The 18025-nt window shown below is 39.2% G+C and overlaps 1 protein-coding gene across 2 annotated transcripts in view; it reads left to right on the top strand.

Moving 5' to 3' along the window:
* The window catches only part of SHC4 (SHC adaptor protein 4), a 130862-nt gene that overhangs the window by 102993 nt on the left and 9844 nt on the right, over nt 1–18025 (top strand). For both annotated transcript variants that reach the window (XM_067746337.1, XM_067746330.1), the window contains 2 exons: nt 2514–2693; nt 16491–16744. In XM_067746337.1, coding sequence (XP_067602438.1) covers nt 2514–2693; nt 16491–16744 — 434 coding nt within the window. The remainder of the gene's footprint in view (nt 1–2513; nt 2694–16490; nt 16745–18025) is intronic.

The following is an 18025-nucleotide window of genomic DNA, read 5'->3' as shown; positions in this document are numbered from 1 at the left end:
TTAAGTAACTTACCCCTGGCCACACAAATAGTAAGAGATACCACAGGGATCTGTGGAACCCAGGTCCATGTTAATTTAGAAGCAGACTTCTTACAAATACTGTTCATCATATTCCACTTTCAGTAAATTTTTTTTTTTTTTTTTTTTTTTTTTTTTTTTGCGGTACGCGGGCCTCTCACTGTTGTGGCCTCTCCCGTTGCGGAGCACAGGCTCCGGACGCGCAGGCTCAGCGGCCATGGCTCACGGGCCCAGCCGCTCCGTGGCATGTGGGATCTTCCTGGACCGGGGCACGAAGCCGTGTCCCCTGCATCGGCAGGTGGACTCTCAACCACTGCGCCACCAGGGAAGCCCTCAGTAACTTTTTATGAGCAGGCACTCCTAAATAAATATTAATTCAATCATGCATCAGTTCTCTACACTGTGCTAATATATTGTGCATGTATTATAAAACACACACAGAAATAGAAAATTTCAGTTAAAGTTAATGATAGACATTTTTAAAAATTGTCTTGCTAGTTATAGTGGCTGAATACTATCATTAGGTAATATCTCAAGGTCTGGTATACATTTAGGGCATTATTGATAAAGAAAACAGACATAAATCCACATTTCAATCTTGATAATTTTAACTGTTAGGAGGCCGACATTCTGATCTAATTAGATTATGCTTGTTCGTAAGCTCAGAGTGTAGCTAAGGAGGAGCTTGTACTCAGTAAAAGAATGATCTTCAATCCTTGATTTTTTTGCAGTGATCCTTTAGCCACTTGTCCATTTGTGAAAGTAAGTTTAGTTTAAACTGGATAACATATTTCATAAATCCACTTAACCAAGTAAATGGAAACTGTCGTATGTTGCCAAAAGCAACAAAGAAACGAGGGGCCCTATTGCCCCTTCCTCTGTCAAATCCCACTCTTCCCTCAGAATATTCCACGTACAGATTATGACATGGGACAGGGTGACAGGCAGGATCGAACAGAGAGGAGCAAAGGAGGAGCAGATGGTAGGACTGTAGTCTTGACTGGGCTCCCCCTATCTGGTGTATTCTTAGGTTTCCATACTTGTGTTATAAGAATCACAGCACTCTTCACCATGGTGTGAAATCCAGTGGGCAGTTGGTCCTTTGAAGGGGTTTAGTTGACTGGAAGGAGTGATGTTTTGCGGTAAGACAATGAAATAACAATGTCACTGCTTCAGGTGCAGCCTCACGGGGATCTTGTATATGTATGGCCAAAACTATAAAGGTACTTGTGTAAACAGAAAGACAAAAACATTCTGTCCTGGCATTCTCAGGACAGGACCAGTTGAATGGTACAAAGTACCTCATGCCATCAGGTAGTAAAATATGGTGCTGTAATCCATTCAGGCAGTAACTATTTGTTGATGTGGTAATGTGTTCCAGGCATATGCTAGAGGCAGGGGCTGCAGCTGTCAGCAAGACAGGATCTGTGTCTTCGTAGAACATGCAGTCTAGATGCAGTACAGATATTAAGAAACATCATAACATAATAGAATTAAGTACTCTTGTGGTATGGGCTTCAGAGGGAAGCAGAGAGACATAGTCTAGTCTGAGAAAGTCAGGGAGGGCTCTCTTGAGAAAGAGATGTTTAAACTGACCTCACCAAAGGATGAGGGTGCTGGAGAAGGGGAGGGAAGGGGGCATGTCAACCAGAGAAGATGGCCTTACAGTGGGGATTCTAGTGCAAGAAGGCCGATGTGAGCAGGGGCAGACTGGGGAGGACAGGGTTGCAGTGGAAGCTGGGTGCCCGGGAGCAGGGCCTGGGGCTTGTTGAAGAGTTTGAGTTGTATCCCAAGAGCAGTGGGAAGCAGTGAATGTTTTTAAACCTCTGAGAAGTAGGATCGGATTTTCAGTTGTAAAAAGATCATTTTGGCCACATGTATGGAATAGAATGGAGAGGAGAAGGCAGATTAAGGGGACAGAGGACATAACCTGAGGGGTGAGTTCTTTCCATTAGATGACAGAATGAACATCAGCAGCTGGTGCCGGGCTGTGCTTGGTGAAACGAAACTTTGGCAATAAAGGGAAGACAGACTTCCCACTCTTACTAATTTAAAATTAAGTAACGAGTTTTTTGAAAAGCGGTTTCAATAACTAGTAGATATTCAAGTTCCACATGGCATATGTGGTTTTCTTCGTTCCTGGGCTGCAGCTCTGAGCGGTGTCGTGTACGGGTTTGTGCTCTTTGCTGGCCGGTCAGCGTCCTTCCTCCGCTTGCTGTTCCTCTTTCACATCTTTCTGGTTTGTCTGCTGTCTGCTGTTGAAGCAAAGGGTCAGCTGAGGGACGGGCAGGGAGGTGCAGGGAGGCCAAAAGAGGGTGCTTTCCCTCAAAGACTGGTGCATATTTTGTTTTAACAGGTCAAATCTCAAAGTCAGTATTCAATCCTTGTATGGGATGGGCATGGCTTTTCCCTTCCTGTCAATTCTGGACTCAAACGTGATTTTATTTCTTGTTTCCAAAGCAAAAACACCGTACATTGATCTTTACTCACTACAGGTAATGCACACGAGAGAGGGGTACAGTCCCAAAGAGACACGTCATTGATGAAGCCTGCGTGCCGAGTGGATCTCTTTGACGACCCCTGCTACATCAATACGCAGACTCTTCAAAGCACGCTGGGCTCTGCCGGAAATCAAAGTCCAGCTCACCCACTGGGGACCCCATGGTACCGTGAAAGTAAGTGGCTTCTCATTGCCTGTATTAGTTTCCTGTGCTGCTGTAACAAGTTACCACAAACTGGGTGTCTTAAAACAAGAGAAATGCATTCTCTCACAGTTATGGAGGCCAGAAGTCCTTAATCAAGAGGGCAGCAGGGTTGACTCCTTTTGGAGGCTCTGGAGGAGTACTGGTTTCATGTTGCTCTCCTAGCTTCTGGTGGCTGCCAGCAATTCTTGGTGTTCCTTAGCTTGTAGACATGTCACTCCAATCTCTGCCCTCGTCTTCACATGGCCTTACCCCTGTGTCTCAAATCTCCCTCTTCTTTCTCTTATAGGACAACAGCTTTCTCTTATAGGTAGGCCCAAAATCCAGGAAGATCTCATCTCGTGATCCTTAACTTAATTACATGTGCAAAGACCCTTTTTCCAAATTAGGTCACATATGCAGGTGCCAGGGATCAGGACTTGAGCATATCTTTTGGGGGCCACTGTTCAACTCACTATACTGTCTCTCATTTTAAAGAATACTATTTCCTTGGCCTCATTTTTCAGAGAGTTAAAAGTATTCTTTCTTACCTCAATCCCTCACCACAGTTAATAAAAGTTAGAACTTTGTGGCGATGTTATGGATTTCAAGGTTTTGGAACTTTGATTTTGAATAATCTTTTCAAACACTTTAAATTGACTCCAACTTTTGCTTTCTGCTGTGTGCTTTTGCTGAAGGAAGGGCTGTCAAAGCCAGGAGATAATTTTGAATTTGTTTGTTTGCATGGGGAACAATGGCCACTGTTCCAACTCTGTTTAGTGATGGTGTTAATTTTATTCATTTCAAAACCCCTTAGTAAGTCATCTATATAGCACTAAAATAAGGTGACTTCTTTCTTCAACTAGGTACTGTGAGTAAAATACAGTAAGACAAACATCATTTTCCTGCCAGATTGCTTCCAGGGGTAAGTCCATAAACAGGAACATAAATAAATAAAAGTAAAACAAGTCAAAAGCCTACAATCAACTAAAAAATAAATTAAAAAATGCTTTTCATAAAGTACTGAAGCTTGTTGGGTTCAGAGATTGGTGTCAAATTTGGCTCACTCCAAAGATAGAGAATCAGTCGCTGAGAAAGTCCTTTCACTAGCCCAGGAGGTCCCTCTAGACTGCCAAGGGTGACTTTCCAGCTAGTGTGGCTGCAGTGACAGTAAAGTTTGGAAAGAGATTTTGCTGAGGCTGAGCTTCAATTGACCACCTTAACTCTCTAGACTGAGACAAAGGTTTTCATTACCAGCCAGGTGGCAAGTAGGCCATCTTCTTGCAAGCTTTCCAAGATCACTCTTGGCGACCAAACAACCCAGTTGGGTTCTCCAGAAGCAGACTCTGAGTTGGAGCTGGGCATGCAGGGTCTTTATTGGGATCAGTACCAGGAAGGGAGGGGAAGAAAGCAGGCTTGGGCAGAGGGAGAGGTGGAGCAACCATGCAGGCCTGACAGAGCCTCAGCCAACCCTACAGAGAGCATGTGGGGGCCCGTCAGAGTTGCCCCACATTGGGCCCAAGGGCAGGGCCTTTTAGCCCCACTTATCTCAGTCTTTGGATGTGGGCCATGAAGGAGGGCAAGCCATTGGGCAAGCAGCTCTCTGCAGCTGAGGCAGACCCTGAAGGTGTGGTCAGCTGGAGACCAGCCCCAGTAAAGCACCTGGGGTACTTGGTCCTTCCTTGAAGTGGGATCTGGGTAGTGCATCTCCATGTGCACCACAGAGAGCATCTTGTGCCATGGATGATGGGATATGCAATGAATTCAGATTTCTGCAGTGAATTTAACTGTTTAATGTAGAGTAGCCTGTGTGGATAAGGTAATATATGTTAGAGGGACAGTGTTTTGAAAAGAAGTTTCTGGACCCCAGGGGTTTTTTTTGTTTGTTTGTTTTTTAGGATAAATAATTGTATTTATTCGGGCTTCCCTGGTGGTGCAGTGGTTGAGAGTCCACCTGCCAATGCAGGGGACACGGGTTCGTGCCCCGATCCAGGAAGATCCCACATGCCGCGGAGCAGCTGGGCCCGTGAGCCATGGCCGCTGAGCCTGCGTGTCCGGAGCCTGTGCTCCGCAACGGGAGAGGCCACAACAGTGAGAGGCCCGTGTACAACAACAACAAAAAAAAATTGTATTTATTCAAATATAGTTTTATTTTTATTGGGGTATAGTTGATTTATAGTGTTGTGTTGGTTTCAGGTGTACAGCAAAGTGAATCAGTTATACAGATACATATATCCACTCTTTTTAGATTCTTTTACCATATAGGCCATTGCAGAGAATTGAGTAGAGTTCCCTGTGCTGTACAGTAGGTCCTTATTAGTTACCTATTTTATATATAGTAGTGTGTATATGTCAGTCCCAGTCTCCCAATTTAGTCCCTTCCACCCCGCCTGCCTTGGACCTCAGGTTTTGGAAATAACTTTATAAGAGCATACACTCAATAGCTTCCATTTCATGGACTTTTCAAAGCAACAATTTTTTTTTTTGAGATGTTGGGGGTAGGAGTTTATTAATTTATTTTTTATTTATTTTTGCTGTGTTGGGTCTTTGTTTCTGTGCGAGGGCTTTCTCTAGTTGGGGCAAGCGGGGTCCACTCTTCATCGCGGTGCGCGGGCCTCTCACTGTCACGGCCTCTCTTGTTGTGGAGCACAGACTCCAGACGCGCAGGCTCAGTAGTTGTGGCTCATGGGCCTAGTCACTCCGCGGCATGTGGGATCCTCCCAGACCAGGGCTCGAACCTGTGTCCCCTGCATTAGCAGGCAGAGTCTCAACCACTGTGCCACCAGGGGAGCCCCAAAGCAACAATATTTTATTAGAAAATACATTTAGTGGTGGCCCAAATTATGTAATCTGGGATATTCCTTGATTTACAACTCCAGTTCCTTTATAAGCAAATCTTCAATGTTAAAAATCGTTATGGAACTTCCCTGGTGGCGCAGTGGTTGAGAATCTGCCTGCCAATGCAGGGGACATGGGTTTGTGCCCTGGTCTGGGAAGATCCCACGTGCTGCGGAGCAACTAAGCTCATGCACCACAACTGTTGAGCCTGCGAGCCACAACTACTGAAGCCGCGCTCCTAGAGCCCATGCTCCACAGCAAGAGAAGCCACCGCACTGAGAAGGCTGTGCACCGCAACGAAGAGTGGCCCCCGGTCGCTGCAACTAGAGAAAGCCCACGTGCAGCAATGAAGACCCAATGCAGCCAAAAATAAATAAATTAAATAAATAAATTTTAAAAAATCGTTATAACTCAAGCAAAGAAACTTTGCCTCTTGTCATAGACAATTCAATAATATGAAAGGCAAATTTAATCCATAATAACATTCCTGTCATTAGCTGAAAGTAAATAAGGCTTGTTCTGTCTAAAACTATAAGGTCAAAATGCGTTTTCATTGATTCTAGCCTCTTTCTTTTTTCATCCTTTTTCCCTCTCCCTGCCTTAGTGGCAATATGTTTAATAATTTAGGCCTCTGGTTCTCTCTCACTCTTTATTTCCATTTGGGATTTAATGTACCATAGCCCTCCTGGACTTCTTGCTACCCCTTTGAGGTTAATTTCAGTGTATCACTGCTCCCTCCAAAAAAAATTAACTCCAACTCCAAAAGTATAAATAATGTTGATTTAAGAAAATCTAGTAAGATGGAGTAGGGATAACTTTATATATAACGTTCTGCAGAATGTCTTAAATACACCTCTTAACGTTTCCCCCCTAATGTTTCCTCCTGTTTCTTTCCTTCCTCCTGCAAAAATCCTCTTTATCTTCTTTAAGCATACTTAGCCTCCCTTACCCAGATTAGTTACTAATTAGTTCAGTAAAACAAAACAAAAACAAATCCAGAGACAGGAACCTAATATATCTCAAGTATGCCTTCAGGGCTCCTCACTTCATCCTGTCACACTGCGAACATAGGAAAAGCTCTAACACAATCTTTAGTCTGATCAAACATGGCAGAAGGAAACCATTAGTACTGAAACTAATTTTTGTATTGATTTATTATTAGTTTCAGTCTTAGCTTCCATAACAAAGAACCCCCCCAAATCCCATAGTGTAAAAAGGACTGAAGTTTATTTATTTTAGCTAATAGCCCAAAGATGGATGGTATAGGACTGGTGGGACAGCTTTGCCATTGTGACACTTGGCTTCCATCTCTGGTCTAAGAGCTTCAATTTGGTCTAAGGTCTTCTATCTTTAGTCTAAAAGCTTGAGCTCTCACCATCCCATCTGTATTCAGCCAGTGGGAAGTAAGAAAGGCACGTGGAGTACACACATGTTTCTTGAAAAGACATGACCCAGAAGTGGCAGACATCATTTGTTCTTACCTGCCATTGGCAGAACTTAGACATGGGGCCATACCTAGCTTCACGTTACTCTAGCTGGGTGGCCATGTGCCCAGCTAAAAATAATTAGGAATTCCATAATGTAATGAAAGGGAGAATAGATATTGGCACACAATTAACTGTCCCTGCCACTGCATACCTTTCTGCCACTCAAATATGCATGAGCTCTTCTTTTCACTTAGAACATATGCCTTCTCCCAAAGGGAGACCTTGCAAATACCCCAAAGAGTTACAGCATCCAGCCTAAAGTCTGTGACATCTGGGTGATATGAAGTCCTCTCAATCAAGATTGGATGGGAATCCTTACTATTTGCCAAGTTGTCTGCCCTCTTCCACACCCAAAATTAGTGGTGGAAGAGGAATAAGATAGCCTCAATAAAAACCCACATTCACAAAAGGGAAGCAGGCAAAACACACAGTGGTCATTGGTCCATAGTGATTACCAAATCCTGCCAGGCAGTAATTGTGAAGACTCCCTGAGCCGGAAGTGGAGAAAGTGATTTGCTTGGCCTGTGGTTCAGTGTTATGGGAGGAATCTCCTTGTCCATTGTTATCTGGGTGGTTCCTGCTGTTATCCTTCGTGTGTCCATCTAAAGTAGATGTTGGAGAAAGTGCCTTTCTTGGGGCTTCACCACTTGTACAGCTTATTTCCTGTTGATGTGGGTTTGAGAGATTGGAGTTTGCTTTAGAGGCCAGAAAGCCATAGACAAGAAGGGATTGTCATTTCTTGGCAATGTATCTTCCTTAAAAACTTAGTAGGATTTCACTCTGTCCATTTAGAGTCAGTTCTACATGAAATTTCCCATAATATTCTTTCACTGTCCTTTTATTGCATGAAGAATGCTTTCTCTCTTCCTCTTATTTGTAGTTTCTGTGTTGTTTTTTCCTTGATCACTGATCTTTGAGATTTATTAATTTAACTGTTGTTTCCAAAGGACCCAGGTTTTGTTTTAATTTTTTTCTATTTTTTTGTTTTCTGTTTCATTGACTTCCATTTTTTATCTTTATTATGTCTTCCTTCTACTCTCTTTGGATTAAATTTCCTCCTCTTTATCTAGCTTGTACTACATTTTCTTCTATTGCCTTTATAGTTTTATTTCCAAATAAAATATTTATTTCACTTGAACTTTATATTTTCTATGAGGTAGGGGGTCTAACTTAATTTTATCTATGAAAGTGATCTAATTTTCCAAACAACATGGACTAAATAATGTTCTCTTTCTCTAGTGCCACTCTCCATTTTACTAGATTCCTTCTACATGTGTGAATCTGTTTCTGGGCCTTTATTCTGCTTTTTATATTGGCCCACTTGCTTGTTGTATACCAGTATATTAATTACTATATATGAATTACTGTGGCTTTTTAATATATCTTAATAGACATGTAATTTTTCCTTTGTATTACAGATTAATTTTTTTTCTTAGTACCACCTCGATCTTTCACTTAGGCTTAACATTTTATGTTAACATCTTATTTTACCAACTTTTTAGACACTTTATAGAGGTGAATGTATTCTTCCCCTCAGTAACACGATAAATTTCTATTTTATAGTTTTCACACACCCAGTAATCCATACTGATAAATAATATACAGTTGATTCTCATAATTTGTGGGTTCCATATTTGAGAATTTGCTTACTTGCTAAGATTTATTTGTAATCCCAGAATCAGTACTCGTGGCACGTTTGTGGTCATTTGTGGATATGTGCAAAGCAACAAAAATTTTGTGTCACCCAATGTGCACATTCCCAGCTGACGTCAAACAAGGCGACACTCTGCTTTCTTGTTTCAGCTCATACTGTAAACAAGTGAACTTTTGTGGTCTACTTAGTGCTGCATTTCCCACATTTTTGTGCTACCTCTTGATGACCTTGCTGTTTAAAATGACCCCCAAGTGTAGTGCTGAAGTTCTGTCTAGTGTTCCTAAGTGCAAGAAGGCTGTGATGTGCCTTACAGAGAAAATATGTGTCTTAGATAAGCTGAGTTCAGGCATGAGTTACAGTGCTGTTGGCCATGAGTTTAGTGTTATTAAATCAACAGTATATACTAAATAAGGTGTCTAAACCCAAACACACATAAAACAAGTTTATGTAATGATTGATTGATTGATGAAAATATTGTGACCTGAAGCTTGGTAGAACCTAACCCTGCATTTGTCCTAGGGGCAGTGGTTCCATTTTCACTAAATCAGTGTTCTGGCAATTTTATAAAATATAACTACTTGCATAAAGAGACTGCTTATGGTCCTCCAGAATCAGAGGTGGAGTCTTATAACACGTGGGGAGAAAAGGGTAGGCTTTTCTTCCCACAACAGAAAACTGAGGATTATCCCCCAACCCTGACACTTTTCTCACAAAAGTATATCCCTCTTCTGATTTTCCCTTTAGCTAGGTGGCTATCTTGACTCTTGTATACATTTTTAATTCTATAAACAGTGTTTTTAATTAAAAAGTAATACAAATACTCATAGAAGAAATCAAAATAATAAATAATGCTATTTTAAAATATGTACCTTCCCAAGGCTTAACACCATATACAGTTCCCTAAGATATTAGGAGTTCCTTCTGACTACTTCCAAAATGTTAATGCATGGTTAAGTATTTAGCTATCTACTTAAGTACCTCTGTCTGTCTACAGATAGATCTAATGATCAATCTATCTATCTAATCATTCTTCTTTAAAATGAAATGGAGTATCCCCTTCTGTACTTGTTCTTTTTCACTCCTCTATTTTAGAGATTTGTCCAAAGTAGCACATAATATTTTGTAGTTTTCTTTTTTTCCAGTTTTATTGAGATAAAATTTGACATATAGCATTGTATTGGTTTAAGGTATACAACATACTGATTTGATATATATACATATATATTGCAAAACGATTACCACGCTAAGTTTAGTTAACATCCATCACCTCACATAGTTAGTTTTTTTTTCTTTGTGATGAGAACTTTTAAGATCTACCCTCAGCAACTTTCAAATATGCAATACAGAATTGTTAACTATAGTTGCCATGTTGTACATTACATCTCCAGAACTTATTTATCTTATAACTAGAAGATTGCACCTTTTTAGCATTTCCCCCATCCCTCACTCTCTGTCTCTGGCAATCACCCATCTGTTTTCTGTTTCTATGAGTTCTGTTTTTTTGGATTCCACATATAAGTGAGATCACACAGTGTCTTTCTCTGTCTGACTTTATTTAACATAATGCCTTCAAGGTCTATCCTTGTTGCAGTTGGCAGGACTTCCTTCTTTTTTATGGCTTAATCATATTCCACGTGTATTTATATCATCTATTCATCTGCCAGTAGATACTTAGATTGTTTCCATGTCTTGGCTGTCAGAAGTGATGCTTCAGTGCACATGGGGGTGTGGATATCTTTTCGAGATAGTGATTTCATTCCCTTCAGATATATACCCAGAAGTGGAATTGCTGGACCATATGGCAGTTTTTTAAAAGAATGTTTGAAGAACCTTCATTCTGTTTTCCATATGGCTGCACCAATTTACATTCTCACCAACAGTGCACAAGCATTCTCTTTACTCACCAACACTTAACCTCTTGTCTTTTTGATGATAGCCATTCCAACAGGTGTGAGGTGATATTTCATGTGGTTTGATTTACATTTTCTTGATGACTAGTGATATTGAGCATCTTTTCATATACCTGTTGGCCATTTGTGTGTCTTCTTTGGAAAGATGTCTATTCAGTTCCTCTGCCCATTTTTTAATTGGATTTTTTTTTTTTTGCTATTGAGTTGTATGTGTTCTTTATATATTTTGGATATTAACCCCTTATCAGATAAATGATTTGCAAATATTTTTTCCCATTCTGTAGGTTGATGGTTTCCTTGGCTGTGCAAACTTTTGGTTTGATATAGTCCCAACTTGCTTGTTTTTGCTTTCTTTGCCTTTGCTTTTGGTGTCAAATCCAAAAAAACATCGCCAAGACTGATGTCAAGGAGCTTACCCCTTGTTTTCTTCTCGGAGTGTTATGATTTCAGGTCTTATGTTCAAGTCTTTAGTCCATTTTGAGTTGATTTTTGTGTATGGTGCAAGATAGGCATCCAATTTCATTCTTTTACATGTGGCTGTCCAGTTTTCCCAGCACCATTTATTAAAGAGACTATCCTGTCCCCATTGTCTGTTCTTGGCTCCTTTGTTGTAAATTAATTGACCCTATATGTATGGATTTATTTCTTGGTTCTCTGTTTTGTTCTGTTGATCTATGTGTCTGTTTTTATGCCAATACCATACTGCTTTGATTACTATAGCTTTGTAATATAGTTTGAAATCAGGACACACCATGCCTTCAGCTTTATCCATCTTTCTCAGGATTGCTTTGGCTAGTTGAGATTTTTTGTGGTTCCATACAAGTTTTAGGATTGTTTATTCATTTTCTGTGAAAAATGCCATTGAAAAATTTTTTTTTTTTTTGTGGTATGTGGGCCTCTCACTGTTGTGGCCTCTCCCGTTGTGGAGCACAGGCTCCGGACACGCAGGCTCAGCGGCCGTGGCTCACGGGCCCAGCCACTCCGCGGCATGTGGGATCTTCCTGGATCGGGGCACGAACCCGTGTCCCCTGCATCGGCAGGTGGACTCTCAACCACTGTGCCACCAGGGAAGCCCCCATTGAAATTTTGATAGGGATTGTATTGAATCTATAGATTGCTTTGGGTAGTATGGACATTTAAAAAATGTTAATTATTCTAATTCATGAACACAAAATTTCTTTCCATTTGTTTGTATCTTCTTCAGTTTCTTTCATCAATGTCTTATAGTTTTCAGTGTATAGATCTTTCACTTCCTTGGTTAAGTTTATTCTGAAGTATCTTTTTCTTTTTGAAGTTATCATAAATGGGATTGTTTTCCTAATTTCTCTGATAGTTTATTAGTGTATAGAAATGCAAGTAATTTTTGTGTATTAATTTTGTATCCTGCAACTTTACTGACTTTGTTTATTCTAAGAGTTTCTCTTTTTTTGGTGGAGTTTTAAGGTTTTCTATATATAATGTCACCTGCAAATAGGACAGTTTTACTTCTTCCTTTCTGATTTGGATGTCTTTTATTTATTTTTCTTGCCTAATTGCTCTGGCTAGGACTTCCAATACTATGTTGAATAAAAGTGGTGAGAATGGGCATCCTTGTCTTGTTCCTGATCTTTTATACCTGGAATAAATGCCACTTGATGCTTTTAATGTATTGTTGAATTTGGTTTGTTAATATTTTGTTGAGGATTCTTGCATCTATGTTCACATGTGATACTGGCCTGTAATTTTCTGTTCTTGTGGTATCCTTGTTTGGTTTTGGTAGTAGTGTAACACTGGGCTTGTAAAATGTGTTTGGAAATGTTCCCTCCTATTTTTTGGATGGGATTGAGAAGAATTGATATTAATTACTCTTTAAATGTTTGGTAGAATTCCCTAATGAAGCCATCTGGTTGTGGACCTTTTTTTTTTTGTTGGAAGGTTTTTGATTAGTTGTTCAATCTTCTTACTAGTAATTCTGTTCAGATTTTCTATTTCTTCATGATTGTCTTAGTGGGTTGTATGTTCTTAGGGATCTAAATCTATCCATTTTTTCTAAGTTATCCAATTTGTTGGCATAAAATTGTTCAGAGTAGTCTCTTATGATCCTTTGTATTTGTGTGGTATCATTTGTAATGTCTCCTTTTTCTTTTCTGATTTTATTTATTTGAGTCCTCTCTCTTTGTTCTTGGTCAGTCTAGCTAAAGGTTTGCTTATTTTGTTTATTGTTTAAAAAACCAGCTTAGTTTCTTTTCTATTGTATTTTTACTCTCTATTTCATTTATTCCTGTTCTGATCTTTGTATTTTTCTTTCCTTCTATTAAGTTTGGGCTTAGTTTATTTTTCATTTTATAGTTCCTTGAGGTGTAAAGTTAGGTTGTTTATTTGCAATCTTTCATTTTTCTTATGGATGGAGGTGTTAATTGCTAAAAACTTGACTCTTAGAACTGTCTTTGCTGCATCCCATAAGTTTTGGTACATAGTTTTCATTTGTCTCAAAATATTTTAATTTTCAATTAAATTACTTGCCTCAAGTTATATTCTGACTTCTCCTTTGATTTCTTCTTTGATCCATTTGTTGTTCAGTGGCATGTTTTTTAATCTCCATGTATTTGTGAATTTTCCAATTTTCTTCTTGTAATTGATTTCTAGTTTCATACCACTTTGGTTGGAAAAGATGCTTGATATGATTTCCATATCCTTAAATTTATTAAGACTTGTTTTGTGGCCTAACATGTGATCTGTCCTGGGGAGTGTCCCATGTGTGCTTGAGAAGAATGTGTATTCTTTTGCTTGGAATGTTCTGTAAATGTCTGTTAAGTCAATCTGATCTAATGTGTAATTTAAGTCCAGTGTTCCTTATGATTTTCTGTGTGAATGATCTATCTATTTTTGAAAGTGGGGTATTAAAGTCCCATACTCTAATTGTATTGCTGTTGATTTCTCCCTTCAGGTCTGTTAATATTTGCTTTATATATTTAGGTGCTCCTATGTTGGTTGCATAAACCTTTTTTATTTTCAATTGTTTTATAGTATTCTATTGTATGAGTGAATCATAATTTGTATAACCAATCCCTTATTGATGGACATCTAATTTTTCCCTGTCCTTTGCTTGTATAATTATCAATACTGTCCAAAAAAATCCATTTACATGTGCTTTAAAAAAAATTGAATGCATCAATATGCTGTCTTCACAGTTCACATTGGTTTCTTTAAATGTCTTGTTCTTTCTTTCTCATTGGAATTACTTGCAATTGTTTAATCCAGATTTTAGATGTTAGATTTTTTTCTCTTCCTTAAACCATATTCCCCCATTTCAAAAGTTTTACTCACCAGATACATATGGGTGTGGATATTCATATATATCTTATGTTTTCCTGAATTTCTGGTTGTGACACTGTGTCTTTAGTTGCTAATGGGAACTCCAAGATGACATGATTATTTTCTTCCATGATTCCTGTCACTTTTTTCTTTTTTGATCTCAGTTCAATCCAGAGTGATTTAAGCAACCTTCCTTGTTGCTTCCTTAACTGTCAGTACTTCTGAGAAAATATAATTATATCAAGTTAATAATTCATTAAATAGTATATGGAAATTATATATAATTAACTGTATTTAAATTATGATTATATTTTTCAAAGTCAACTTTATGTATGAAAAGGAGTCCATAGTAGACAATGCACCACAATGTTAAAGAGTGGTTGTATTTGGTGATAGGATGAAAAGTGATTAATTTTCTTTGTTTTTCTGTGTTTACCAGATTTTTTAAAAAATGTGTAACTTTTAAACTTAAAGCAAAAGTTTAAAAAATATGTTAGATATTCTGCTTTTAGAAAAATTATATTTTCAGCAAATGTTTGGATGATTGAAAATCTCCCAGCTTTTAGAAAAGTTATATTTTCAGCAAATGTTTGGATGATTGAAATTGTGCTAATTTGGGAAACTATGTTAGGAAAATAATGTCCATATCCTCAGGCTGGCCCATGATCTATTGCCTCTTTTCAAGATGATATAATGTCTGTTTTTCTTTTGTTTTGTTCTTGTCCAAGAGTGCTCCACAATCTCAGAATAAACCAAAAACCATCATGCACTAAGATGTGTGCACCTACATACACATGCATGCATCTCCCTCACACTCACACACTTTCTCTCTCACGTACACAAACACACACACAACTACTCATCAGAAGTTCTCTATTATGCCTGAAAGCAGGCAGCACTAAGGCCAACTACAAATATTATTCATCAAATCCGGACACATTTCTTCAGGCTTTTTCTGGTAACCATAGATAGAACCTGATTGTAGAGGAGAATACGTTTAGCCACTAGATACAGACTGAAGATATTTTGAAAAAGTTATATTCATGAATGCTGCATCGAAATTGTGATATGCAGAGAGAAGTTCTTAAATAGTGCCAAAACTATACCATATTAATAGGAGACTGGATTATGTCTACAGGGCACTTGTTTTGTGTAAGTTATAAAACTTAAAGTCAAGAGGATTTCTCATTTGTGAGACCCTTGTGTAAGGACATGGAAACATTCCTTTGCATTTATAAAGAGAAAGCTGGTTTCTATGCAAAAGATCCTTTGAATTTAAAAAGACAAAGTCTGATTTCTATGATTATTTTCCTAGTAAATTTGCCATATTAAACATACAACCTTTGGGAATTCCTTGGTGGTCCAGTGGTTAGGACTCCATGCTTCCACTGCAGGGGGCACAGGTTCAGTCCCTCACTGGGGAACTAAGATCACGCATGCTGTGCAGCACAGCCAAAAAAAATACATAAATAAGCAAACATACAACTTTTATCTGGATTCAGACCTGAGAATTTTGTGTTATTACTTCTAGAGATGCTGTATATCATCCTGATAGCTTTGCTGTCTATTTAGGGACCTTTGTGGGTTATACAGAAGTAGAGTGGCTAGACCAGTTTTGAAAATTAAAAGATTTTCTCATCCAAGCCAAATTTTAGAGTGTGGTGATTAAGAACCTGGGCTCTGATGATAGATCTCATTTCAAATCGCAGATCTACAACGTATTAGCAGTGTGACTTTGGGTAAGTCATTTTACCTTTTTAAAGATCCGTTTCCTTCCCATTTAATTTTGAGAGCCAAACAGGATAATACATGTAAAGCATTGAGCAGTGCCTATCGTACTCAATAAATGTGAGCTACATAATAATTGTTATTACTGTGAGTACCAATAATACTATAAAGGGCTACCTGGATGTACCTTCTCATCCCCAGTGCTCTCAACTCTGGATAACATTCTGTAGAGCCATGGGAACTTGCCTCAGGCCATGCCTCCCTGATGATTACCTTCTTCTACTTGATCAATTCTGCTTTGTCCAGGCAGGGGAATTACACAAACAGCAAAGTGGTCATTTACTAGGAATGCTGTAAGCTTCAGCACGGCTTTAAATTTGACGGACAGAAGCATCTCTGAAGCACATTAGTAATTTGGTTTAAAAGAAAAAGCTCAATATTAAAAAGTGGGCATAGCCCAAAGTTACTGTAGGCATTTTCAAAGCATTTGAGAATGTTTTAGAAGTTATCTATAGTCCAGGTACAGCACAAACCTCTTTCTCTTTAACATACAGCCCATGGGACATAAAGAGACTCTCTCTGCACTTATGAAAGCAGTTCTTATGGGTCAGTTCCATTTCTCATTTGAAAGGAAAACTGCACCTGGGCAAGGCTTTCCTGGTAACAGAAGCCAAAGGCAATGTTTGGATCTACCATTAAATTAGAGACTGTTGGAAATTCTAGAAACAAAAACCCCATTTGTTCCAGAAATAGCACTATTTAAAGAGTGCCTGGCACACAGTAGGTCCTCAAATTATATCTGGTGAGTGAATGAATGAATGAATGAAAGGATGGATGAGGAGGTAACTTGGTGGTGTCTCTCTTTGTATTTCGACTTCAGAGGCACCAGAAACTGTTCAGCCAGGTGCCACGGCCCAGCCTGCCAGCTCACATTCTTTGCCACACATTAAGCAGCAGCTGCGGAATGAAGACTGCTACCACGGCAAGCTGAGCAGGAAAGCAGCAGAGAGCCTCTTGGTAAAGGATGGGGACTTTTTGGTTCGAGAGAGTGCAACATCTCCTGGCCAGTATGTGCTGAGTGGGCTACAGGGAGGCCAGGCAAAACATCTTCTCCTGGTGGATCCCGAAGGCAAGGTATTATTGACCCCCATTAGAGTTTCACAGGATCTTGTGATTCAGGTTGCTCTGAGTGATAGGTCTAAAGCCTGATACTGAAGAGTGTTTAAGGTTAAGGGTTTACTTTTTCTTGAACCCTCCAGCTAGAGCAGGAAGTGGTAAATAGAGGCTAGTGGAGGGGTTTGAGTGGGAGCCACCCTAGAGGATCACTTAGAAGACAGCCTCTTTCTGCCCTTCTCAGTGCAGTTCAGTGAGTTAAATGAATACCTCCTACATGGAAGTACAGGAATTCATAGTTAACTATTGATCAGTATCACATACAGAGTCCTTGCTCTCAGGGTGCTTATAATTTCATAAGACGACGCTTAAATAATTATGGATGAATAACATAAGAATGGTTCAACCAAAGCATTATGGTGTTTCTCAGGATAGAAGGGGGTGCTCCGATTGAGGCAAACTGAAAAGGCTTCTTGCAGGGTCTGACATGTAAGAGGAACCTTGAAAGAGGGCAAAAGTTTTAAAGGGAGACATTTGGAGCATAAGGAAGGAATCACAGGAGCAAACAGAGCGGTAGAATGGTATTAAATAAAAGAGGTATGGCTAGAGCGGAGGATACCTGTAGACAGAAATGATCCTGGACAAAAAACAATTATCAAAATAGTAATAGTAAGTTCTTCTCTATAAATAATTACTATAAATGTCAGTGGATTAAACTTCCCAAACAAAAGATGCAGAATAACTGGATGGAGAGCTAAATGGACAGGATCCAACTACATGTATGCTATTTATAGGAGGCTCACTTTAGATTTAAGGACACACATAGGCTGAAAGTGAAAGGATGGAAAAAGATATTACATGCAAATAATAACCAAAAGAGAGCAGAGGTGGTCATACTTTTATGAGGCAAAATATTTGTAGGAATATATATGATAGAATGTATCAAAAAGTAACATGGCAAAAAGGTTGCTTGCAAATTTGGATTGGGTGACAGTGTTTACCATTTTCCTAACTGGGAATGACAGTTGCTTGAAAAAGGTAATGGGGGGGGACCTTAAATATGGCAGAGGAGTAAGACGTGGACATCACCTTCCTTCCCACAAATACATCAAAAATACATCTACATGTGGAACAACTCCTACAGAACACCTCCTGAATGCTGGCAGAAGACCTCAGACTTCCCAAAAGCAAGAAACTCCCCATGTACCTGGGTAGGGCAAAAGAAAAAATAAAAATCAGAGACAAAAGAATAGGGACGGGACCTGTACCTCTGGGAGGGAGCTGTGAAGGAGGAAAAGTTTC

The sequence above is a fragment of the Pseudorca crassidens genome, chromosome 1 (genome assembly GCF_039906515.1).
Source record: "Pseudorca crassidens isolate mPseCra1 chromosome 1, mPseCra1.hap1, whole genome shotgun sequence".
Classification (NCBI taxonomy): Eukaryota; Metazoa; Chordata; class Mammalia; order Artiodactyla; family Delphinidae; genus Pseudorca; species Pseudorca crassidens.
Note: the sequence above shows the minus strand (reverse complement) of the source record. Positions and strands in the feature narration are given on the sequence as shown.